This window comes from Myxozyma melibiosi (assembly GCF_037950935.1).
Source record: "Myxozyma melibiosi strain Phaff 52-87 chromosome Unknown BZA70scaffold_7, whole genome shotgun sequence".
Classification (NCBI taxonomy): domain Eukaryota; kingdom Fungi; phylum Ascomycota; class Lipomycetes; order Lipomycetales; family Lipomycetaceae; genus Myxozyma; species Myxozyma melibiosi.
The window spans coordinates 114044-131586 of record NW_027042921.1 but is presented as its reverse complement, the minus strand read 5'-3'; the positions used below and the strand labels follow the sequence as shown (position 1 = coordinate 131586).

Genomic DNA, 17543 nt, shown 5'->3' with positions numbered 1-17543 from the left:
AACCTGGTGCTATTTCGAGCACCGAGCTAAGCGAACAGCAGAGAGGCCGCCCCCTGAGTTTTGCGAGCCGCGGCCGACGTCATGCGCCCAGCAGAACCCAGCCACCCACTATTTTAAGACCTCTTCATACCGTTTTAGGCAGCTCCTATACGCGTCTTGTTCGACCTCCTCCGACTGTGGCTGGCCATCCCTTCCTTCGCCTCCCGACTATTTAGATCCCTTCTCCCGGCCTCTTGCTGTTTCTCTATTCTCCATCAATCCGGCTCACGTCTCTCTTTCGCACCAAGATCCATCTTTTCCACGCATCTACGACCCAGTCATCTCAGCTGCCATGATCTCAAGACCGGCCCTCTTCTCAACCGTCGCCCTGGCCCTGGCTTCCATCGCCTCCGCCACCACCTGCGACCCGCTCACATCCACCTCCTGCGATCCCGACCCGGGTCTCGGCGGCAGCTTCCAGGCGGACTTCACCACGGGCGCTAACGACCGCATCTCAGCCACCGCCGGCAGCGACCTCATCTCTTACGACGGCACGACCGGACTGTGCATGTCGATAGAGGCCAGCGGCGACGCGCCCACTGTTGCCGCGGACTTTTACATCTTCTACGGATACATGGAAGTCGTCGCCCAGGCCGCTCCTGGAACCGGCATCGTCTCCTCCGCCATTCTCATCAGCGACGACGGCGACGAGCTCGACATCGAGTGGGTCGGCAGCGAGGTCGACAGCGTGCAGAGTAACTACTTCTCCAAGGGCGACACTACCACCTACGACCGCGGCGAGTACCACACCGCCTCTGCCGCCGTCTCGACCTTCCACACCTACGCGCTCAATTGGACTGAGGACTCGACCACCTGGTCCGTCGACGGCACCGTCGTGCGCACGCTCACCCCCGCCACCTCCGAGGGCTACCCGCAGACTCCTATGCGTCCCAAGATGGGTTCCTGGATCGGTGGCTCGTCTGACAACGAGGAGGGCACTATCATCTGGGCCGGTGGATTGGCTGATTTGTCTAACGCTCCTTTCAACTTCTACGTCAAGAGCCTGTACGTCGTCGACTACTCATCCGGATCGGAGTACGTCTACACTGACCAGACCGGCGACTCGGACTCCATCTCGATCGTCAGCGGATCGACCGCCGACTCTTCGACTTCGGCTGCTGCCTCTAGCGCGACCTCCACTGTCGAGACCACTACATCATCCTCTGCCACTACCTCCTCCTCTGCCACTACCTCCTCTTCTGCCACTACCTCCTCTTCTGCCACTACCTCCAGCTCAGTGACTTCCTCGTCCTCGTCCTCGTCGTCCACTTCGACTTCGTCCTCGTCTTCGTCCTCATCTTCGTCCTCGTCCTCGGTTGTGCGCAGCACCTCGTCTAAGGCTCCCACCTCGTCGAAGGTCTCCACCTCCAGTTCTTCGACCTCGATCAAGCCTAGCACTACCTCGTCCTCTTCGACCTCGATCAAGCCTAGCTCTACCTCGTCCTCTTCGACTTCGGTCAAGCCTAGCTCTTCCTCTTCGTCGTCGTCGTCGTCGTCGTCGTTTGCTAGATCCGCCACCAGCGCGGTCGGTGTTCCCGTTGTCTCCAGCTCCGCTACCAGCTCCAAGGCATCCGCATCCGAATCTCTCTACATCCCGCAGTCCACTCTGATCGCCAACTCCACCACCAGCGCTACCCCCATCTCCTCATCGCAGGCCTCCACCTTCACAACCTTCACTTCCTCGGCATCCGCATCTACTGGCTACTCCAACTCCTCCAGCAGCTCCACCGTCTCCTCGAACTCGACCACCTCAGCCACCTCGACCTCCTCCTCCGGCATCGCCTCGGTGACCACCAACGCCGCCGCCGGCGTGCGCGTCAACGTCGCCGTCGCCGGTTCCATCGCCGGTCTCGTCGGAGCTTTGTTCTTGGGCCTGTAAATGATCTCTACGTGGAAATTGTGAGTATGCGTTTTATTTTTCCTGTTTGCTGCCTCCGAGTTTGTTTTGTATTAATGGGTTTCTTCATAAATGGTTAATGGCTATCTGGGTGTTTTTTATTCTGTGTGTTTTGCGCTGAGACAGTTTCTTTTGTTTGCTCATAAAATCTTTGCATTTCTGTACATAGTATCATACAATTCACTGATCAACTATAAAATCTATTTCAACCCGTAGTGAAAAAGACGCTGCGCGTAGACTTGGAGAGGCGCAGCACCAGTTCTACTTAAAGCGAGCGCGTGCTCTCTCGATTAGGCAACTCGTAGACAATCCTCCTCAACCCTCGGTCCACCCTCTCGACGAATAATCCAAAAACCCTATCGCCAACAGAGAAGACAATAAACAAATCTAAAAAAAACCACTGCGGGACCGCAGATCTTCCCTCTTTTCTCCTCATCACCGGCCAAACATGTTCTTTGGCTGATGTTATGCATCGCCTGGCTTCTTGTCACAGGTACAGAAACCGAGCTTCGTGGCTCTCGCGTTCGATCTCATTCGGAACACCAGAACCCTGTCGCGTGGCAGCGTGCGCGTTCTGCGCTATTCATCCGATTGGATTGATTATTAGGCGGATGTACTTAAAATGGCCTTGGAGATGACGCAATATATCTGATTTCTATAATTATCATCTATTTCCGTCCGAGACACGCGGTTCGCACGGCTGGCTCGCGGCTGGCTGTTTCGGCAATTTATCATCTCCGCACCCGCACCAGACTTCTAGATGTATATCTATTTAACCCAGCAGATTACTGCCGCTACGACTTTTCTGATTGTCTATTCTCCTCTCTTGTAGACACCGGTCATTGATCTTATCAGCTCATCGGTCTGCAATATGCGTTCTCTCGCCCTACTGACTTTCACATGCTTTCTCACAATCCTCCCCGCCAGCGCGATTCCCTCGGAGCTACACGGCACTTTTTTCCATGACTACGGCGACGGCCTTGCAGCGGCTCAGATCTCGCCAACATACCAGGCCGATCACATATCCTACAGCTCCGACCGCGGTATGAAAATCTCAATCACAGGCATCGACGACGCGCCTACATTGGCATCCGACTTTTCGATAATGTATGGAAAGGTACAGGCGTTCGCGCAAGCTGCACCAGGACGAGGTATTGTGAGCGCACTCGTTCTGCTCTCTGATGATGGGGACGAGATCGATATCGAATGGGTAGGAGTGGACTCTGAACACTGTATGTATTAACATTCCATGCCCTCGTTCTACCCGCATAGATCGATCACTAATCTCATTAAAATTCACAACAGTCCAGAGCAACTACTTCTCAAAGGGCAACACCACCACCTGGAACCGTGGAGGAATTCACTCTGTCAGCGCCGCAACGTCTTCCTTCCACACCTACACGATAGACTGGACTGCCTCCCAGATCGTCTGGTCAGTCGATGGCGTGGCCGTGCGCACTCTATCAGCCGCCTCTGCCCAGGGATTTCCTTCTTCACCTTCCCAATTCAAGGTCGGATCCTGGGTCGCAGGAAGCCCGTCTAACAGCGAAGGCACCATCGGGTGGGCTGGAGGGTTGGCGAATATGTCGCAGGCACCGTTCGATTATTTTGTGAAGGGTATATATATCGAAGACTACTCCACCGGTACTTCGAGACTGTTGGCACGAGATCCTGAGGCTGCTGAGATATTACGACACGAAAACCAAAAGCGGGATTCTGATAGCTCATCGAGAACGACCACAGCAGCAACAATAACAGCAGCAGCAACAGAAACAGCGAATCCAGCTCTAAGTCCTGTCGGGCCAGTCCAGAACGTGACTCTACCTCCTGTGATTTCAAATGCAACTGCTTCAGCCTCGCCAGCTGTCGTCACTACCAGTGCAGGAGCGCAGATAGGATGCAATTACCTGAGCGCAGGAGCGCTATCCGCCGTTGCTGTTTTGTTCATCACCCTTTTTTGACGATGAAGAAGGATCTGCTTGCAATATTGTGAATTGTATTTGACCAGCTTGTGTTTTGAGCCTATGTATGAGTAATATGATAGAATGAGTGTGCATACAAGTTCCCTGACTCGTTTGCACCAGACAATATGCCACGGTGACTGCTGTATCTGTATTTAATCGTAAAGTGAATGGATGATTTTGTGGGGTTTGTGTTTACTATTCAGCTGCGGCTCGGAAAGTGGTTGCCGTGACAACTGTATTTAGCTTAGCGTGTGTAGGTTTGTTGACAGACCACAACAAAGACATCTCTCGCGGCGTTCTCTTTCTTCCCAAACGCGCATCCCACGTCTCATTCTCTCTGACTCCTTCTTCATCTGCAACCCCTTCTCTGTCTATATCTTTATACCACCACACAAATTCGCTCAGCAGAGTCTTTGCTCGAAAAATACAATGGCATTCAGTGCGCGCAAGTCGACCGCTAACTTTAGCGCGCGCAAGTCCTTGGTCGCCAAACAGGGCGGCTTTGGATCTTCCACCGGTCGCTCCCGTACGTCTTGCGATGCTATTCAAGTTGCTGAATCACTTCGTTTGTGCTAATCTTGCTATAGAACCTTCCTTCCAGGGCGATATCTTCCCCCTTCTAGACTTTGCCGAGATTGCAATCTGCCTGCGCGGCTGCGAATTCATCGTCGCAGAAGAGATGCTCCAGAAACCGACCGCGATATTCGTGCAACAGCTATACGAGCAAATGATTGCCTCTTTCCTCGGCATCACGTACGAGAATCAAGTTCCGATCCTCGAGGCCTGCTGTGAAGGGCGCGAGACGTTTGACTCGGCGCGCGCAGCGCGGAGTATGTTTGCGCTTGTGCGGGCGTCGGCCAAGTTGATGCAAATCTGCGGGATTGATGATTTTTCAATGATGGATTTTATGAAGCCGGAGACGCAGCGGATTCGCAGGTTGCTGTCGGCGGTGGTCAATTTCGCGAGGTTCAGAGAGGAGCATATGGGTATCTGCGAAGATTTGATCCAGCGTAGCGAGGAGACTTCTTTGGCTACAGAACGAGGCTATCAGGAGATTGTGTCTTATAATGAACGACTCCAGGATATGAAGATGCAGAAAGAGCAGGATGCACCAAAGATTCGCGAAGCACAGGAACATAACCGACAGGTCGAGGCGGAGCTACGGAAGCTGAAGAAGATTCAGGACCAATATCACAACGAGCACGAGGCTTATAAGAGAGACAAAAGTCGGCTTGTTGGAAAACTTGAAGACCAGAGCTTTCTCACGACGCAGATCCGCAAAGAGTGTGAGAAGTTGCGGCCGTATGTGCTTGACTCGCCGAGTACCCTGCGCAAGATCAACGAGGAGATGAGTGAGAGTGTGCAAGCAGGCAAATCGGCGATCGACAAGTTGGAAAGAAGACTGCGGGCGCTGGAGATCTCTATTGAGTCGTTCAAGACTATTGAGCAGGATATTGCCGGCAGCTTGAAGCTTATGGAGGAGACTGAGAACGAGCTCGGGAAGCAGGAAGAGGCGGGTAGACAACTTGCCCGATTGATGGAATTACACGACCAACGTCAGATTGAAGTGCACGAAGTCGAACGAAAGTCAACTGTGAGTACTCTTACGTAAACATAGCTTCTGAGCTCAACGACTAACTGAACTGTATAGCAACTCAAACGACAACTCGCAAATGCCGAAGAACGCATCCAACGACTTCAAGAACAGCGTCTTCAAAAACGCGACAGCGTTCAGAAGCGCACTCAAGAGCTCAAAGAGGCATACGCGGCCCTAGTAGCCGAACGAAGTGTCGTGACGCAAGAGATGGAGAAAAAGAAGTCGATAATCGCCGGCGTGGAGAAGAAGCAGGCGGAACTAAGAGAGCAGCTGGAGAACGACGTGCGTTCGGCGACGAACAAATTGCTCAAGCTTGAGAAGCACGTTGAGCTGTATCTGGGTGAAATGGAGCAGTGTATTGAGAAGTGAGGTGTTGCTATTTTGTCATCTATGTTTTTGTATTTTTTCTTTGCTAGTGTATGATAAATTGTCCTTATTTTTATAATTCTGGTTTTGGGCATTTAGTGTATTGATAGGGTGGATTCGAGAATAAATCTTCAGTAATAGTTCTATTATAGGCTCTAGTACTTTCGTCTAATAACAACATCCACCGCAGTATCTTGCAAAATATGCGCCATAGACCGCCGCAACGAGCGCGGTACGCGTTTGATCTCCGTCCGTAGCCAGGATAGGATGGGTTTGAAACTTGTATGTTTTCGCTGCAAGACGATGATGAAGGCGTGGTACGCGAGACTTTACACGAGGTTAGAGAGAAGAAGTCGGAGAGTAGAGTGAAAGAGAAGTTACTTACTATTTCATTTCGAGAATGGTGACGCGGCTGTCGTAGGATTCGACAAAGGAAGCAGATTTGGAGATTATTTTCGAGATCGCGCCTGCCATATCTTCACGTTAGCCATTCGAAGTCTTCTGCAGTCCAGCACGAGCATAACATACGTCTCATGCAATCCGTAGAGAGACTCTCTCTCACAGCCTTCCCCCGAGGATCTCCTCTCGACCGCGGCCGAGCCACCCACGCACGTCTACTCTGTCGCCTCAGAGTGCGCGCATACTGCGCATACCGCATTGCTAGGTCTATATACGTGCGGAACAAGTTGATGAGGATCGTGTCGTGTGAGTTCAGCGCGCGGTTTCCGTATATTTTCGGGAATAGAACCGAGACCGCACTGGAGTAGCAGGGTTAGTACTGAGCATACTGTGTTGGAAGAATGGGGACTTTACTTTGCCATGCGCGAGATGAAGAATTTCTGTGGTTGGCGACTGGACTCCACTGTGATGACCGATCGTACATCTATACACCGTCAGCAAAACACACTCAAAGCAGAACGCGGAGAATTGTCGGCAGCATACCAATCGCAACGCGCTTCAACAGATCTCTTCTGACCTCCAACGTCCTCACATCGATCGTAAACCCACAAAACGGGAATTCGTCTGAATTCTCCAATTTCGGCACACACGATCCATCCGGCAACCCGATATCGAAATTCACGAGCGATTTGCTCGCGTTGATCTGCACTCCGTACTCGGATTTACCCATATGCATCGTCCTGAAGAATTTCTGCGCTTTGGACAGGTCGGATGTGATGTAAAGAAAGTCATCTGTCAGACGCATTAGAAGGCCGTCATTAGTTTCGGTTGTGAAGGATAGTTCTTCGCGCTCGAGGGTCGCGTAGAGGAGATTGCAGAGGAATGACGAGACTGTAGAGCCTTGAGGAATCCCTCGTTTCTGCTTGTAGTACTGGTTTCCAATCTAATATAGCCGTTAATACATAACAGGAAGCCGACTTGAATGTTATAAGAGTACTCACCTTGACGATATGCCCCGCAATATGCTCAATTAACAAAGTCAACAGCGCATTCTTCTCATGCCGGTCAAAGCGCACGCCATCCACAAACACCGCGTTCTTTAACTGCTGCCTCATCTTCACCAGCTCTCCAAATCCAGACCTCGGCCCGCCGTCCTGTGAGTCTTCGTCCGAACCGCTCAGAGCTTGCACTAATGAGACCAGTTTGTCGATGTACTCCTGCCCCATGTCGCCAAGGCTGTCGTCGACTGAACCCGGATAAGCTGTCTGTAGGAACTGGCGCGCGGGAACGCCGTTTCTCATTGTGACCTTTGAGTACCGTCGCGTACGATACTCGCTCAACTTGAGAAAATGCTTCGCAGCGCGGTATGCTGCTGCCGGAGGGATCGAGTCGAAGCAAGCCTGCACGTCGACCTTGACGAAATAGTACTTTTGTTGTCTTGTAAAGTCCTGCGTTTTTCGAAACTCAATAAGACGGCGTTCGGCATCGCCTATTGAGAATAACGTAGATCCTAGCGCTGCTCTGTTCATATGGTATTCGAAGGTCAGTGCTAACAGTACAGGTCGCATGTTTTGGTTGATGCTCCGATCTGTTTTTGAGTAGGTCGCCTTCTCAATTATGCCCTATAAGAGTCAGTATCAAACTTATATAAAAAGAGCAAAGAGGTACATACGCGCGCGAGATTCTTGCTGCTCAGACGCATAATAAGCCGAACTCCGGTCTCCTTCGGCAGCAAGCGGATCGATCCAAATCCCAGCGTCCTGCTCGGATCTTCAGCAAGTCTCTTCACAACGCTCGGATGGACCGGCTCAAACATGCTGTCTTTGATCATCGCCAGCGGAGCCTTGCACAGTCGCATCCAGACATCATGTCGGAAATAAAGAAGCTTGTTGCGCGACGTGGCAGAGTCGGTCACGAAAAAGAAGGAAGATATGATGTCGGGAATCAGGTCCTTGAAGACCCAGTATATAAACTGCGCAAATAGAATCTGCCGTTTGACGTATTCCGGGCGGGATAGTTTCCGCTCGCCGACGGGTTTTCCGAGCCAGGGGATGTCGAGGATCTTTATACCTTGGAGAAGGCGATGAATCGTGACTGTCTCATAACGGCCCAGAACTACCTCCAGCTCCACATCTATCACAAACAATCATTAGCATCTCACTCGATCAATCGTCAAAATAAAGGTCTGAGTACTTTTGTAGAAGACTTTCCAGTTCATTGACGTTCCAAGTGCTGCCCGAGGTAAAAGTCGATTCAGAGCAGCAGATACAAACGCGATCACAGAATGATACGGCGTCGCGCTCGCGAGCATATCCTGGCCCTCGCCCATTTCGACCTGCGATTCTGAAAAACTCAACCGCTCAGAGCGAACTTGTACTCTTTTCGATGGACAGTAGTATCTCAGCAAGCCATCGAAACGGGTTTGTTTGCATCGTCGCTGGATTTGCTGGATGAGTGCAAACGGAGTGCCTTTAAGCGCCCTTGGTAACGGGTCATTAGCGTATTCGTCCAGCGGTGGTGTCGGGATACTCGTCCTGGGCAGTGGATTCCCGGCGGAAACAATGTCAAAAACATTTCGGATGTGATATTCTTTTCGAAATATCAGACTCAGGAGCTGCTTGGTACCGCTCGTTTGCTCTGGGTTTACGGTTCGAGAGAGCGATGATCTGCGGGAGAGTGTCTTTGAGAGGATGGATTCGGTGTTTGTGCCTGGTCCAGAGTAAAGCATGCCGTGGCGGGGTACGGAGATTGTATTCAGCTTGGATCTGGACGATAATAAATAGTCAGTCATTTCACTTCAAAGGCATAGACTTCTCATGGAAAGCAAACGCACAAAGCCAATCGTTTCCAATTCGCATCGCCCGCGTGATCATCCGCATTGGAAGACAACTTTTTCGCCGGCTCCAACTCAGCCTTCTCCTTTCTCGGCGACGAAAGTAATTTGGCGGGTGACGACGGAGGAGCGATGTTCTGCTGTGCAATGTCTCCGGCTCTTCGCTTCTGCCGCTTCGCGTTTCCGAAGAATTGCAGATCGTGCAGTGCGCGTCCTGGAGGAGATGTGATGTTAGACACAAGTACGGGGCAGAGAAATGGTACTTAAGTCGAGAGAGGGTTCAATACCGGATAATTGATGAAAAGCAGAGTCAACGCTTTTGTCGATAGTCACATAAATACTCCCGTAACGGAGCAAAAACATCATGGCGTGCCCTCCAATCCTAGATCCAGAGCACAAGGTCAGATACCCGATCGCCCCGCAAAAGCAAGTCTGGAACAAAACCGATACCTTTCAAGCAAGCGCTGCCACTGCACGCCACAGAGAAGACGATAGTGGTCGCTCGCATACCTTTGGACGACGGGGTTTCCTATCGTAGCACCTTCTTCGTCTCGCTTCAAGATGTTTGTCAGTCGACGGTCATACGCGATGGGTTTGTAGATGAACATACGGAGGTGAATCCTGTTGCTAGCACGTTGCTCCGGTCCCATCTGCCAGATGTTGATGAGAGCGCATGAATGACCCGGAATATGACCTTGCGTTTCAATCAGCATCAAACCATATAAACTCCATAACCCCACGCGACCTACCTGTGTCATGGACGGGAACTGAGCCGAATCCCTTTGATCTTCAGGAGCCAGTGCCCGCAGCTTCACCGACGCCGTTTCCGTCTGCTCCAGATTTTCCACAGCAACAATCGCATATTCTAATAAATCACCAAGGATATCATCCTGACTCTCGCTAGTATCCTCTGTGACTGTGAATCCGACAAACCGCGCAAGAAAGTCGCGTAACGGTGCCGCGTAGGAGTACGCGGACCTGATGGTCTGGATGCCCCTGTTCGCGGTCGCGATCTCGGACTCATGACGCGCCAGCTTACGCTTGTGTTTTCTCATCCAGGCCGTACTTCTTCTGCAACGCAGCTGCAGAACAGCAGAAGCAGAAGGCGGACGAGTCGCGACGCGTAGCGCGGTTGCGTACACGGAGGCAAATGAGATGGCGTACGGCCGAGCCGCACTAACTCGGTGCGGCTTCTTATTCCTTCCGCTCTTCCTCTTCTCGGTCCGGAACCCCTCTCGGTTTGACCCCGTTCTGCACAGAGATTTGTTGAGTGAGCAATGCTGGAACTGGACAGCACCGCGTTTCTTTCTCCTGCGACTGCGCTTTATGCGCTTACTGCGGCGATCCTCAATCTGGATCTCAAATACGTGTTTGAGTTGGATACATTCATTAACAGATCATACGGGTATGTTCAGGCACCAAGTCGAGGGAAGATCGGCTTTGCTAATGTGTATCCTCGTTCAGTGGTCAGCTGCAGTTTTTGACCATCCTCGGTGAGTTTTCTATCCCGATGTTCTCATGTGTCTGTATACTCTTCAGCTGCTGACCTCAAACCTGTCTAGGCGTCGTCTTCAGCTACATCACAGTCACCATCGGGCTCATGGGCCACATCATGGACTCCCAATCCCTCATCGCGACCAAGAACCGCTTCCTCCTCATCGCCGCCCCGGTCGAGGTCTTGATCAGCGTCCTCTACGGCTCAATATTTCTTTACGACAAAAAACTTCTCGTGCCCGACAACATCGACGCCGTGCTTCCGCCGCTGGTGGATTTCGGACTGCATGGCGCTCCGTCTATTTTGTTGCTCGTGGATTACTTTGTATTCACTAGTAACTGGATCATTCACCCTGCTGCCACTTTTGTTCTCTATTCCAGTCTCGGCGTGGGATACTGGTACGTGCTCACACCTCAAGCTCAAGCAAACAATTCTCGCTGATACTGAGATAAAACTCTAGGTTCTGGACTCAAAAGACATATGCAATGAACGGGTTTTACCCTTATCCCCTTCTCGAGATCGTCACGACTCCTCAACGCATCGGGATTTTCGCCGTCTCGATCATCATCCTGTTTTCGATCTATCTCACTCTCCGAAAGATCCACATGGCGATCCATGGTAAGAAGCTGCCGGTTCCTATCCAGGAGAAGGCTAAATAAGTCGGAGATCTGGACTGGCGTAGCTTTGTGTGTGTGATAAATTATGAGGGTTCAATGTGAAAGAGAGATCACCGGCTTATCTCATCTAAAATATCCAATACTATACGTCTGTTTTGAAGTAATTCTTCGTCAGCACCCTCGTTCTCACCCGGATCAGAGATCTTTCCGCCAAAGAAAGGAATGCCTAGATCACCCAACTCCAGAGATAACGATTTGAGCATCGCCATCTGTGCATTGTAAACTTTTTGATCGTAAACTCGCAGATCGGCTTGTTCTGCTTCCAGATCCGCCTCCTGTAGAATTCATAGTCAGTGTCAGTACTCCGGTCCCCTGAAGTGATCTCATAGTCACTTGCCTCTGATGGTGCCGTTGAGGCATCACCGCCTATCCGCTGCAGCATTTCAGCCAACTTCTTGCGGCCCTCCCGGCGCGCCTTATGTTTCTCCAGAAGCTCGAGTCTCCGCTGATACCTTCATTCTCAACGTATTAGCAACCTCTCCTATGAGACAGCAAACTAGCACCACAGACCATTGCGCCTCATGCTCAGCTTGATTGTTCTTCATCCGTCGGATCCGCGCAATCGCATTCTCGTCCCGGGCAACGACTGTTTTGATATACCGCACCGCCTCGTCCACGTCCGTGATCTTGCTCCCGTCAGCTGTGGTCCCGCTCCGGGCCGGCTTGCTGTCGGCTGTCTCGGCAGCAGACCCACTCTGGACGCCCGCGCGCGGGTTCAGCTTGTTCAACAGAGCAGAGATCTCATTTGACATGAAGAATCTGGTCGCATGGCCTTGGATCGATATCGAATGAGCAGCTGCGTAGGCTTCCTGTAGGCGGCTCAGCGCTGAGGGGTTTGTAGTTTCTATTTCGCACGCGTCTCTACGCGTCTTCAGAATCTTTTGTCTGCAGCTCTCTTTTCTCGTCTGATTAAGCAGCAAGATGTTGATCGGCATCTGTGGGCAATCGCTCTCTGGCAAGAATGAAATAGCACGCTATCTTTTGCTGCAGGGCTTCACAAGACTCTACATCCAGTCCCGGGAAACCCCGAAAACACACAGCCCTCCGGACGCAGTCCGTGATCCGGCACAGAACCAGAACCAGATCGAAGCAGGATCACAAAAGGAGAATGGGTCGGCAGACGAGTTGGCTTTCTCAAAAAATTCAAGGTTTGAGCGCGAGTCGTCTGCGTTGTCGGATATCGACAGCTCGGAAGATCAAGGGTCGAGCCATGTAGTTTTCAACTCGGCAGAAGAACTGCTTGAGTATGTGACTAAACGGTGGCGCGAGAAATTCGTGACGACAAATATTCATACTCTTGATACTCTCGAAACGCTTTCTACAAGACCTTTTTTTCTGCTGCTTGCTGTCCAGGCGCCGGTGACGGTGCGATATCAGAGATATCTGACCAATATGAAGTAAGCGATATTTATTTCCTGTTCTCTTAATGTTGAAGGCTAATACGATGCTCCTTCAGAACTGCAAAAACGCAATTGTCGTTTGAAGACTTCACAGCGCAGTCTGATACCGAGATGTATGCAGGCTCTAACGCGCTTGCTCCGATCATGCACAAGGCGACGTTACACATCCTCAACGTATCCCAGAGTTTAGAACTCCTCTACCTCCGTCTGTCCAACCTGAATCTCACGGACGAGTCTCGTCTGCGCCCGTCGTGGGACGCTTACTTTATGCAGCTTTCTAATCTTGCAGCGCGGCGGAGTAACTGCATGAAGCGACGGGTAGGCTGCGTAATTGCGCGGGGGAAAAGGGTGATTTCTACGGGCTACAACGGCACGCCGCGCGGCATAACGAACTGCAACGAAGGCGGCTGCGCGCGATGCAACGACGGTGGCGTCGACGGCAGCAACTTGGGAACGTGTTTGTGTCTGCATGCGGAGGAGAACGCGTTGCTAGAGAGTGGGCGGGAACGGATCGGCGACGACTCGGTGCTGTACTGTAATACTTGTCCGTGCTTGACGTGCAGCATCAAGATCGTGCAGATGGGTCTGACCGAGGTCGTCTACTCGAGATCATACAGCATGGACGAGAAGTCTTTCAAAGTCCTGAGCGAAGGAGGCGTGAAGGTGCGCCAGTACTGGCCCCCGGAGGAGGGAACCATCCTGATTTAGGCAAAGCAATAGAAGCAATAAACCCTACAGAAACTACACACTGCATTATGTCATCATATCTCACGTGACTCAGACCGACCGAATTCGGCGGTTAAATAAGAGTCACGTGGTTCCGGGAGGCGCCTGGCCTGCGATCCGACTTGGGAGCAATTGCACCACTGGGCCGGTCCAACTTGCCACAGCCAGAGAACTACAGAAACGCCCGCAGTCCGTGTGATTAAGTGGTGATATTCAGGAGTTTACGACAAAGATAGTGATAACTGTTTGATTTACTTTGATACGGTCGAACGAAATGAGGTGGGTTGCTGTGAAGGAGTGTGGGCCTTGCTGGTTGCGTGACGATGCGATCCCGAGGCTACCAATTGATCGTTCATGTTGGTTTGTTGAGCGGTTGGTATTCTGACTATGTTCTTGATCTGTTTAGCTCGCCTAAGCGTCGTATGGAGACCGATGTCATGAAGTTGTGAGTATTTCAGTGAATGGGTGCATTGATGATCTGCAGTGCAATGCTAACGTCGTCATGCAGGCTCATGAGCGACTATGAGGTCACATTGGTGAACGGAAGCATGTATGTCGGTTCCTGTGTCTGCTTTCTTGAATTTGGATATTGACAGTGATTTAGGCAAGAGTTTTATGTGCGGTTTAAGGGACCCGATGAGAGTAAGCAACTGTGTGCGGATTGGCAAGCATCTTGTTTCAAGTAGCTAAGTCTGCAATAACAGCTCCGTTCCAGTCCGGAATCTGGAAAGTCCGGGTTGAGTTGCCTGATCAGTATCCGTACAAGTCGCCATCGATTGGCTTTATGAACCGGATTTTCCATCCCAACATTGACGAACTGTACGTAAGGGTCGGAGATAGATGTGGAGTTGCAGCAGCGGCTAATTGGAGGATAGGAGCGGATCTGTGTGCCTGGACGTGATTAATCAGACTTGGAGTCCTATGTTTGGTAAGTGAGCACTTGTCTTCTGGCAATCTTGAGGGTTACTAAACATAAGCAGACATGATCAATATATTCGAGGTGTTTCTTCCACAGCTTTTGCGGTATCCGAACCCGACAGACCCGCTTAACGGAGAAGCGGCCGCATTGCTGATGCGAGAGCCAAAGGCATACGAGAACCGAGTAAAGGGTGAGCAGATGCGACGCAGCAATTTCCCTGAATAATGAGACCAAAACGAGGCTGACACGGTGGGATATCTAGACTATGTGAACAAATATGCGAGCGCGGACGCGATGGAGGAAGACAAGGATGAGAGCTCAGACGACGAGGAAATGAGCTCTGTGGGATCTGCTGCTTATGATTCGGACGAGGAGCTGGCGGGTGCGATGGAGGTCTAGTTTGAGGTCTGCGAGGAGGCAGATTGAACTAGGCCCTGCCTGGTTGGCTGCCGGGGGGTTTGTGTAGGGTTCGCGCAATCACCATCCCCTTGCTTCTTTGACTGCACCACATTCACGAAGGTCATTTCTTCTGAGTGCTTGTTTCTTGGTCGTCGGTTGTATTGTTTCTTCCTGTCTTGTTGCCGCAGCAGTAGCAGTTGAAACGGCCGGAAGGAGGTCCCCAGAATCGGAGTTATGGATATTTGTTTGTTGTTATTGGTCTACGTACGGCTGCGAGCAGACAAGGAGTAGCTAGTATGTACGTCAATATAGTTGATAATTACACAGCGGACAACAATAAGAGGCGAGCAGGAGCAGGAAATGGGGCTCCGGCTCGGGCCTGTGGCGGTGCGATGCGGCGCATGGGCCTCGTGGCAGCCACAAGATTCCACGTGGCTCGGCCCGTGCGCTTGGCGAGCCCCATCTGCCAACCGCCCGGAGCTTTGTATTTATGGCTGCCCATCCCTTCCGCTGGGGTCCCGCGCTGGTCTGAAGGGCGTTGAGAGGTTCGTCGTTGGTTGATACTCTGAGTTGGTCGTAGAGTCGTTGTTCTGCTTCTTCTTCTTCTTCTTCTTCTTCTTCTTCTTCTTCTTCTTCTTCTTCTTCTTCTTCTGCATCTCCGTCATCTCATCTCTTCATCTCTTCGCATACGCATCTCTTCCTCATCACACGTCCACCATGGGCAACTCCAACTCCTCCACAAAACAGCTTCCCTGTTCATCGGACAGTGGTCAGTGTTCGCCTTCTGTTCTTACTCCTCTCATCTGCACCATCACCACTAACACCTCCCAGTCTCCCTCAACTCATTCATCCTCCTCGGCTTCGTCGGGCGCGGCACCTTTGGAAAGGTCAGAATAGTCAAACACAAACAGTCCGGCAAGCTCTACGCCCTCAAATACTTCAGCAAAGAGCAGAGTAAGCACCCTTCCTTCCCCCTCACCTCTCCCCTGCCTCTCCTAACCCCCGCAGTCGCCAAAGCAGGAAATGCAATGAACATAGTCCGCGAGCGCAAGATCCTCGCCCAGCTCCGCCATCCCTTCATTTGCGGCCTGCGCTACGCCTTCCTGTCCTCCGACCACCTCTTTCTCGTCGTCGACCTCAAAACCGGCGGCGACCTGCGCTTCCATCTCAGTCGCCAGACTTTCACCGAGAACGCCATCAGCTTCGTCATCGCTGAACTCGCCTGCGCTATAGAGTATATCCATGAACGGGGCGTCGCCCACCGCGACGTCAAGCCCGAAAACGTCCTCTTCGACGCCGACGGCCATGTCTCCCTCGCAGACTTTAACGTCGCCATCCGTGTGCCGTCGCGCAAATCCGACGCAAACTCGACTTCCTCCTCTTCTAGCAGCTCGGGTTCTTCATCGCAGTCATCTTCCACCTCCTCCCCGCCTCTCATTGGCCTCTCCGGAACTGTCGCATACCTTGCCCCCGAAGTCTACGAGGGCTCGGGGTACGGCACTGCCATCGACTGGTGGGCCCTAGGCGTCGTCCTGTACGAATGCATATACTCCACAAAACCGTTCCCGTCAAAGCACCGCGAAAAACTCGTGGAGCAAATCAGGAGCGCGAGGCCGGCGTATCCCGAAACGAGTCCGCCGGTGTCGGTCGATGCTTTGCAGACGATGAAAAAACTGCTGACCGCCGATCCGAGCGCACGGCTTGGAGCCACGGGCTTAGCGACCTTTTTCGAGGAACCGTTTTTTGGAAAGTATACTCGCGAGGGCCTTGAAAAGAAAATCTTCAAGCCGGTGTTTGTGCCTTCGAGTGACACCTTGAACTATGACAAGACATATGAAGTGGAAGAGCTTCTGTTGGCCGATGACCGGGGCTTGCAATATGAGAACCGGTCGGACAAGCGAAGCAGGCTTTTATTCCCCAGTTATGTCGAGAAAAAGGACGAGGAGCAGTACGCCCTGATCGAGACCCACTTCTTGCCCTTTGATTACTCCGCCGTAACCGGATCTAGACGGTTGGAAAAGACAACGCCTGCGCATTCACGTGTTGTCGCATACCACGCTGAGAAGGCTCATTCGGCACGCTGCTCGCCTTCCCCGCCCAAAAGTCTCACCTTAGACTGCCGGTCCTTGACGCCTTCTGACTCGGCAGACAGTGTACAGATTTTCCCACAGAGTAAAACTGTCCCTGCAATCCTGACTCCTCCGGTATCGCCGCATCCTCTAGTTGGAAACGAAGACTCAAATTCCTCTTCAGAGGCCCCGGGTCAGATCACAGTCATCACCACCACCGTGGTCACGCCGGAGTGCGAAAAGGTAGCAGAACCGGTCCCGATCCGGATCAGTGACGAGCAGCAGCGCATTCTGCGTAAGAAAACAGCAAGGATCCCCCAGCACTATGTCCTCAAGAGCTCGCATTTCGACCCAGTCAGCTCGTCCAAAGCATCGTCGGACTATAACCGTCAATACTCGCAAAACTCGCAGCACTCATCACAAACATTCCAGAAGAGTAACAACGCGACAATGCCTAGATCGGGTATCCGCCAGGATGCCCACAAGAACGTTCGCAAGGAGAGAGCTAGGAGTAGCGACTCGGGCAGGAACAGGGCAAGAAACAGTAATCCCAGGCCGTCGTTTGCGCCGGGAGTGTTGGGAAAGTGTGGCGCGAGAATTGTCTTGCGCAATTAGTGTCAGATCTTTTTTAACATTGTGATATCATCTAATTGAAAATACAAATAAAGAACAGTAAACAACAGTAAACTATAGTAAACACAGATAGTTGACTATATCTCATCGCAGTTGATGTCAGGTATCACTCGCAGCAAACCCAAACCCT

At 51.8% G+C, this 17543-nt stretch overlaps 9 protein-coding genes across 9 annotated transcripts; 7 read left to right on the top strand and 2 right to left on the bottom strand.

Moving 5' to 3' along the window:
• Positions 1–164: 164 nt before the first annotated feature.
• BZA70DRAFT_279636 (concanavalin A-like lectin/glucanase domain-containing protein) lies at positions 165–2135 on the top strand. The gene has a single exon (XM_064912812.1). It carries the CDS (start codon positions 332–334, stop codon positions 1916–1918), a length of 1587 nt encoding a protein of 528 aa, XP_064767661.1. The 5' UTR covers positions 165–331; the 3' UTR covers positions 1919–2135.
• A 645-nt stretch (positions 2136–2780) lies between these two features.
• Positions 2781–4211, top strand: BZA70DRAFT_179133 (concanavalin A-like lectin/glucanase domain-containing protein). The gene is made up of 3 exons (XM_064909922.1): positions 2781–2798; positions 2864–3168; positions 3242–4211. Exons 2-3 carry the CDS (start codon positions 2982–2984, stop codon positions 3895–3897), a joined length of 843 nt encoding a protein of 280 aa, XP_064767660.1. The 5' UTR covers positions 2781–2798; positions 2864–2981; the 3' UTR covers positions 3898–4211.
• Positions 4195–5986, top strand: BZA70DRAFT_279632 (Nuf2 family-domain-containing protein). Its single transcript, XM_064912811.1, has 3 exons — positions 4195–4426; positions 4488–5494; positions 5552–5986. The coding sequence occupies exons 1-3, from the start codon at positions 4330–4332 to the stop codon at positions 5864–5866; spliced, it is 1419 nt and encodes a 472-aa protein (XP_064767659.1). The 5' UTR covers positions 4195–4329; the 3' UTR covers positions 5867–5986.
• A 3203-nt stretch (positions 5987–9189) lies between these two features.
• Positions 9190–10239, bottom strand: BZA70DRAFT_178923 (uncharacterized protein). The gene is made up of 4 exons (XM_064909921.1): positions 9845–10239; positions 9706–9789; positions 9546–9649; positions 9190–9477 (listed from the first exon to the last, which is right to left on the bottom strand). The coding sequence occupies exons 1-4, from the start codon at positions 10148–10150 to the stop codon at positions 9327–9329; spliced, it is 645 nt and encodes a 214-aa protein (XP_064767658.1). The 5' UTR covers positions 10151–10239; the 3' UTR covers positions 9190–9326.
• A 133-nt stretch (positions 10240–10372) lies between these two features.
• BZA70DRAFT_289949 (FAR-17a/AIG1-like protein) lies at positions 10373–11249 on the top strand (the record flags this gene model as incomplete). The annotated part of the gene is made up of 4 exons (XM_064914163.1): positions 10373–10500; positions 10560–10588; positions 10658–10988; positions 11051–11249. 4 exons carry the CDS (start codon positions 10373–10375, stop codon positions 11247–11249), a joined length of 687 nt encoding a protein of 228 aa, XP_064767657.1.
• A 184-nt stretch (positions 11250–11433) lies between these two features.
• On the bottom strand, positions 11434–12019 carry BZA70DRAFT_289948 (uncharacterized protein; the record flags this gene model as incomplete). Its single annotated transcript, XM_064914162.1, has 2 exons — positions 11434–11719; positions 11778–12019. 2 exons carry the CDS (start codon positions 12017–12019, stop codon positions 11434–11436), a joined length of 528 nt encoding a protein of 175 aa, XP_064767656.1.
• A 113-nt stretch (positions 12020–12132) lies between these two features.
• Positions 12133–13480, top strand: BZA70DRAFT_178823 (deoxycytidylate deaminase). The gene is made up of 2 exons (XM_064909920.1): positions 12133–12664; positions 12724–13480. Exons 1-2 carry the CDS (start codon positions 12189–12191, stop codon positions 13373–13375), a joined length of 1128 nt encoding a protein of 375 aa, XP_064767655.1. The 5' UTR covers positions 12133–12188; the 3' UTR covers positions 13376–13480.
• A 236-nt stretch (positions 13481–13716) lies between these two features.
• BZA70DRAFT_239380 (ubiquitin-conjugating enzyme/RWD-like protein) lies at positions 13717–14711 on the top strand (the record flags this gene model as incomplete). The annotated part of the gene is made up of 7 exons (XM_064910474.1): positions 13717–13838; positions 13902–13943; positions 13998–14035; positions 14098–14212; positions 14269–14321; positions 14371–14502; positions 14575–14711. The coding sequence occupies 7 exons, from the start codon at positions 13717–13719 to the stop codon at positions 14709–14711; spliced, it is 639 nt and encodes a 212-aa protein (XP_064767654.1).
• A 628-nt stretch (positions 14712–15339) lies between these two features.
• On the top strand, positions 15340–17478 carry BZA70DRAFT_279605 (kinase-like domain-containing protein). The gene is made up of 3 exons (XM_064912810.1): positions 15340–15480; positions 15543–15665; positions 15720–17478. Exons 1-3 carry the CDS (start codon positions 15429–15431, stop codon positions 17393–17395), a joined length of 1851 nt encoding a protein of 616 aa, XP_064767653.1. The 5' UTR covers positions 15340–15428; the 3' UTR covers positions 17396–17478.
• The last annotated feature ends 65 nt before the right edge of the window (positions 17479–17543 follow it).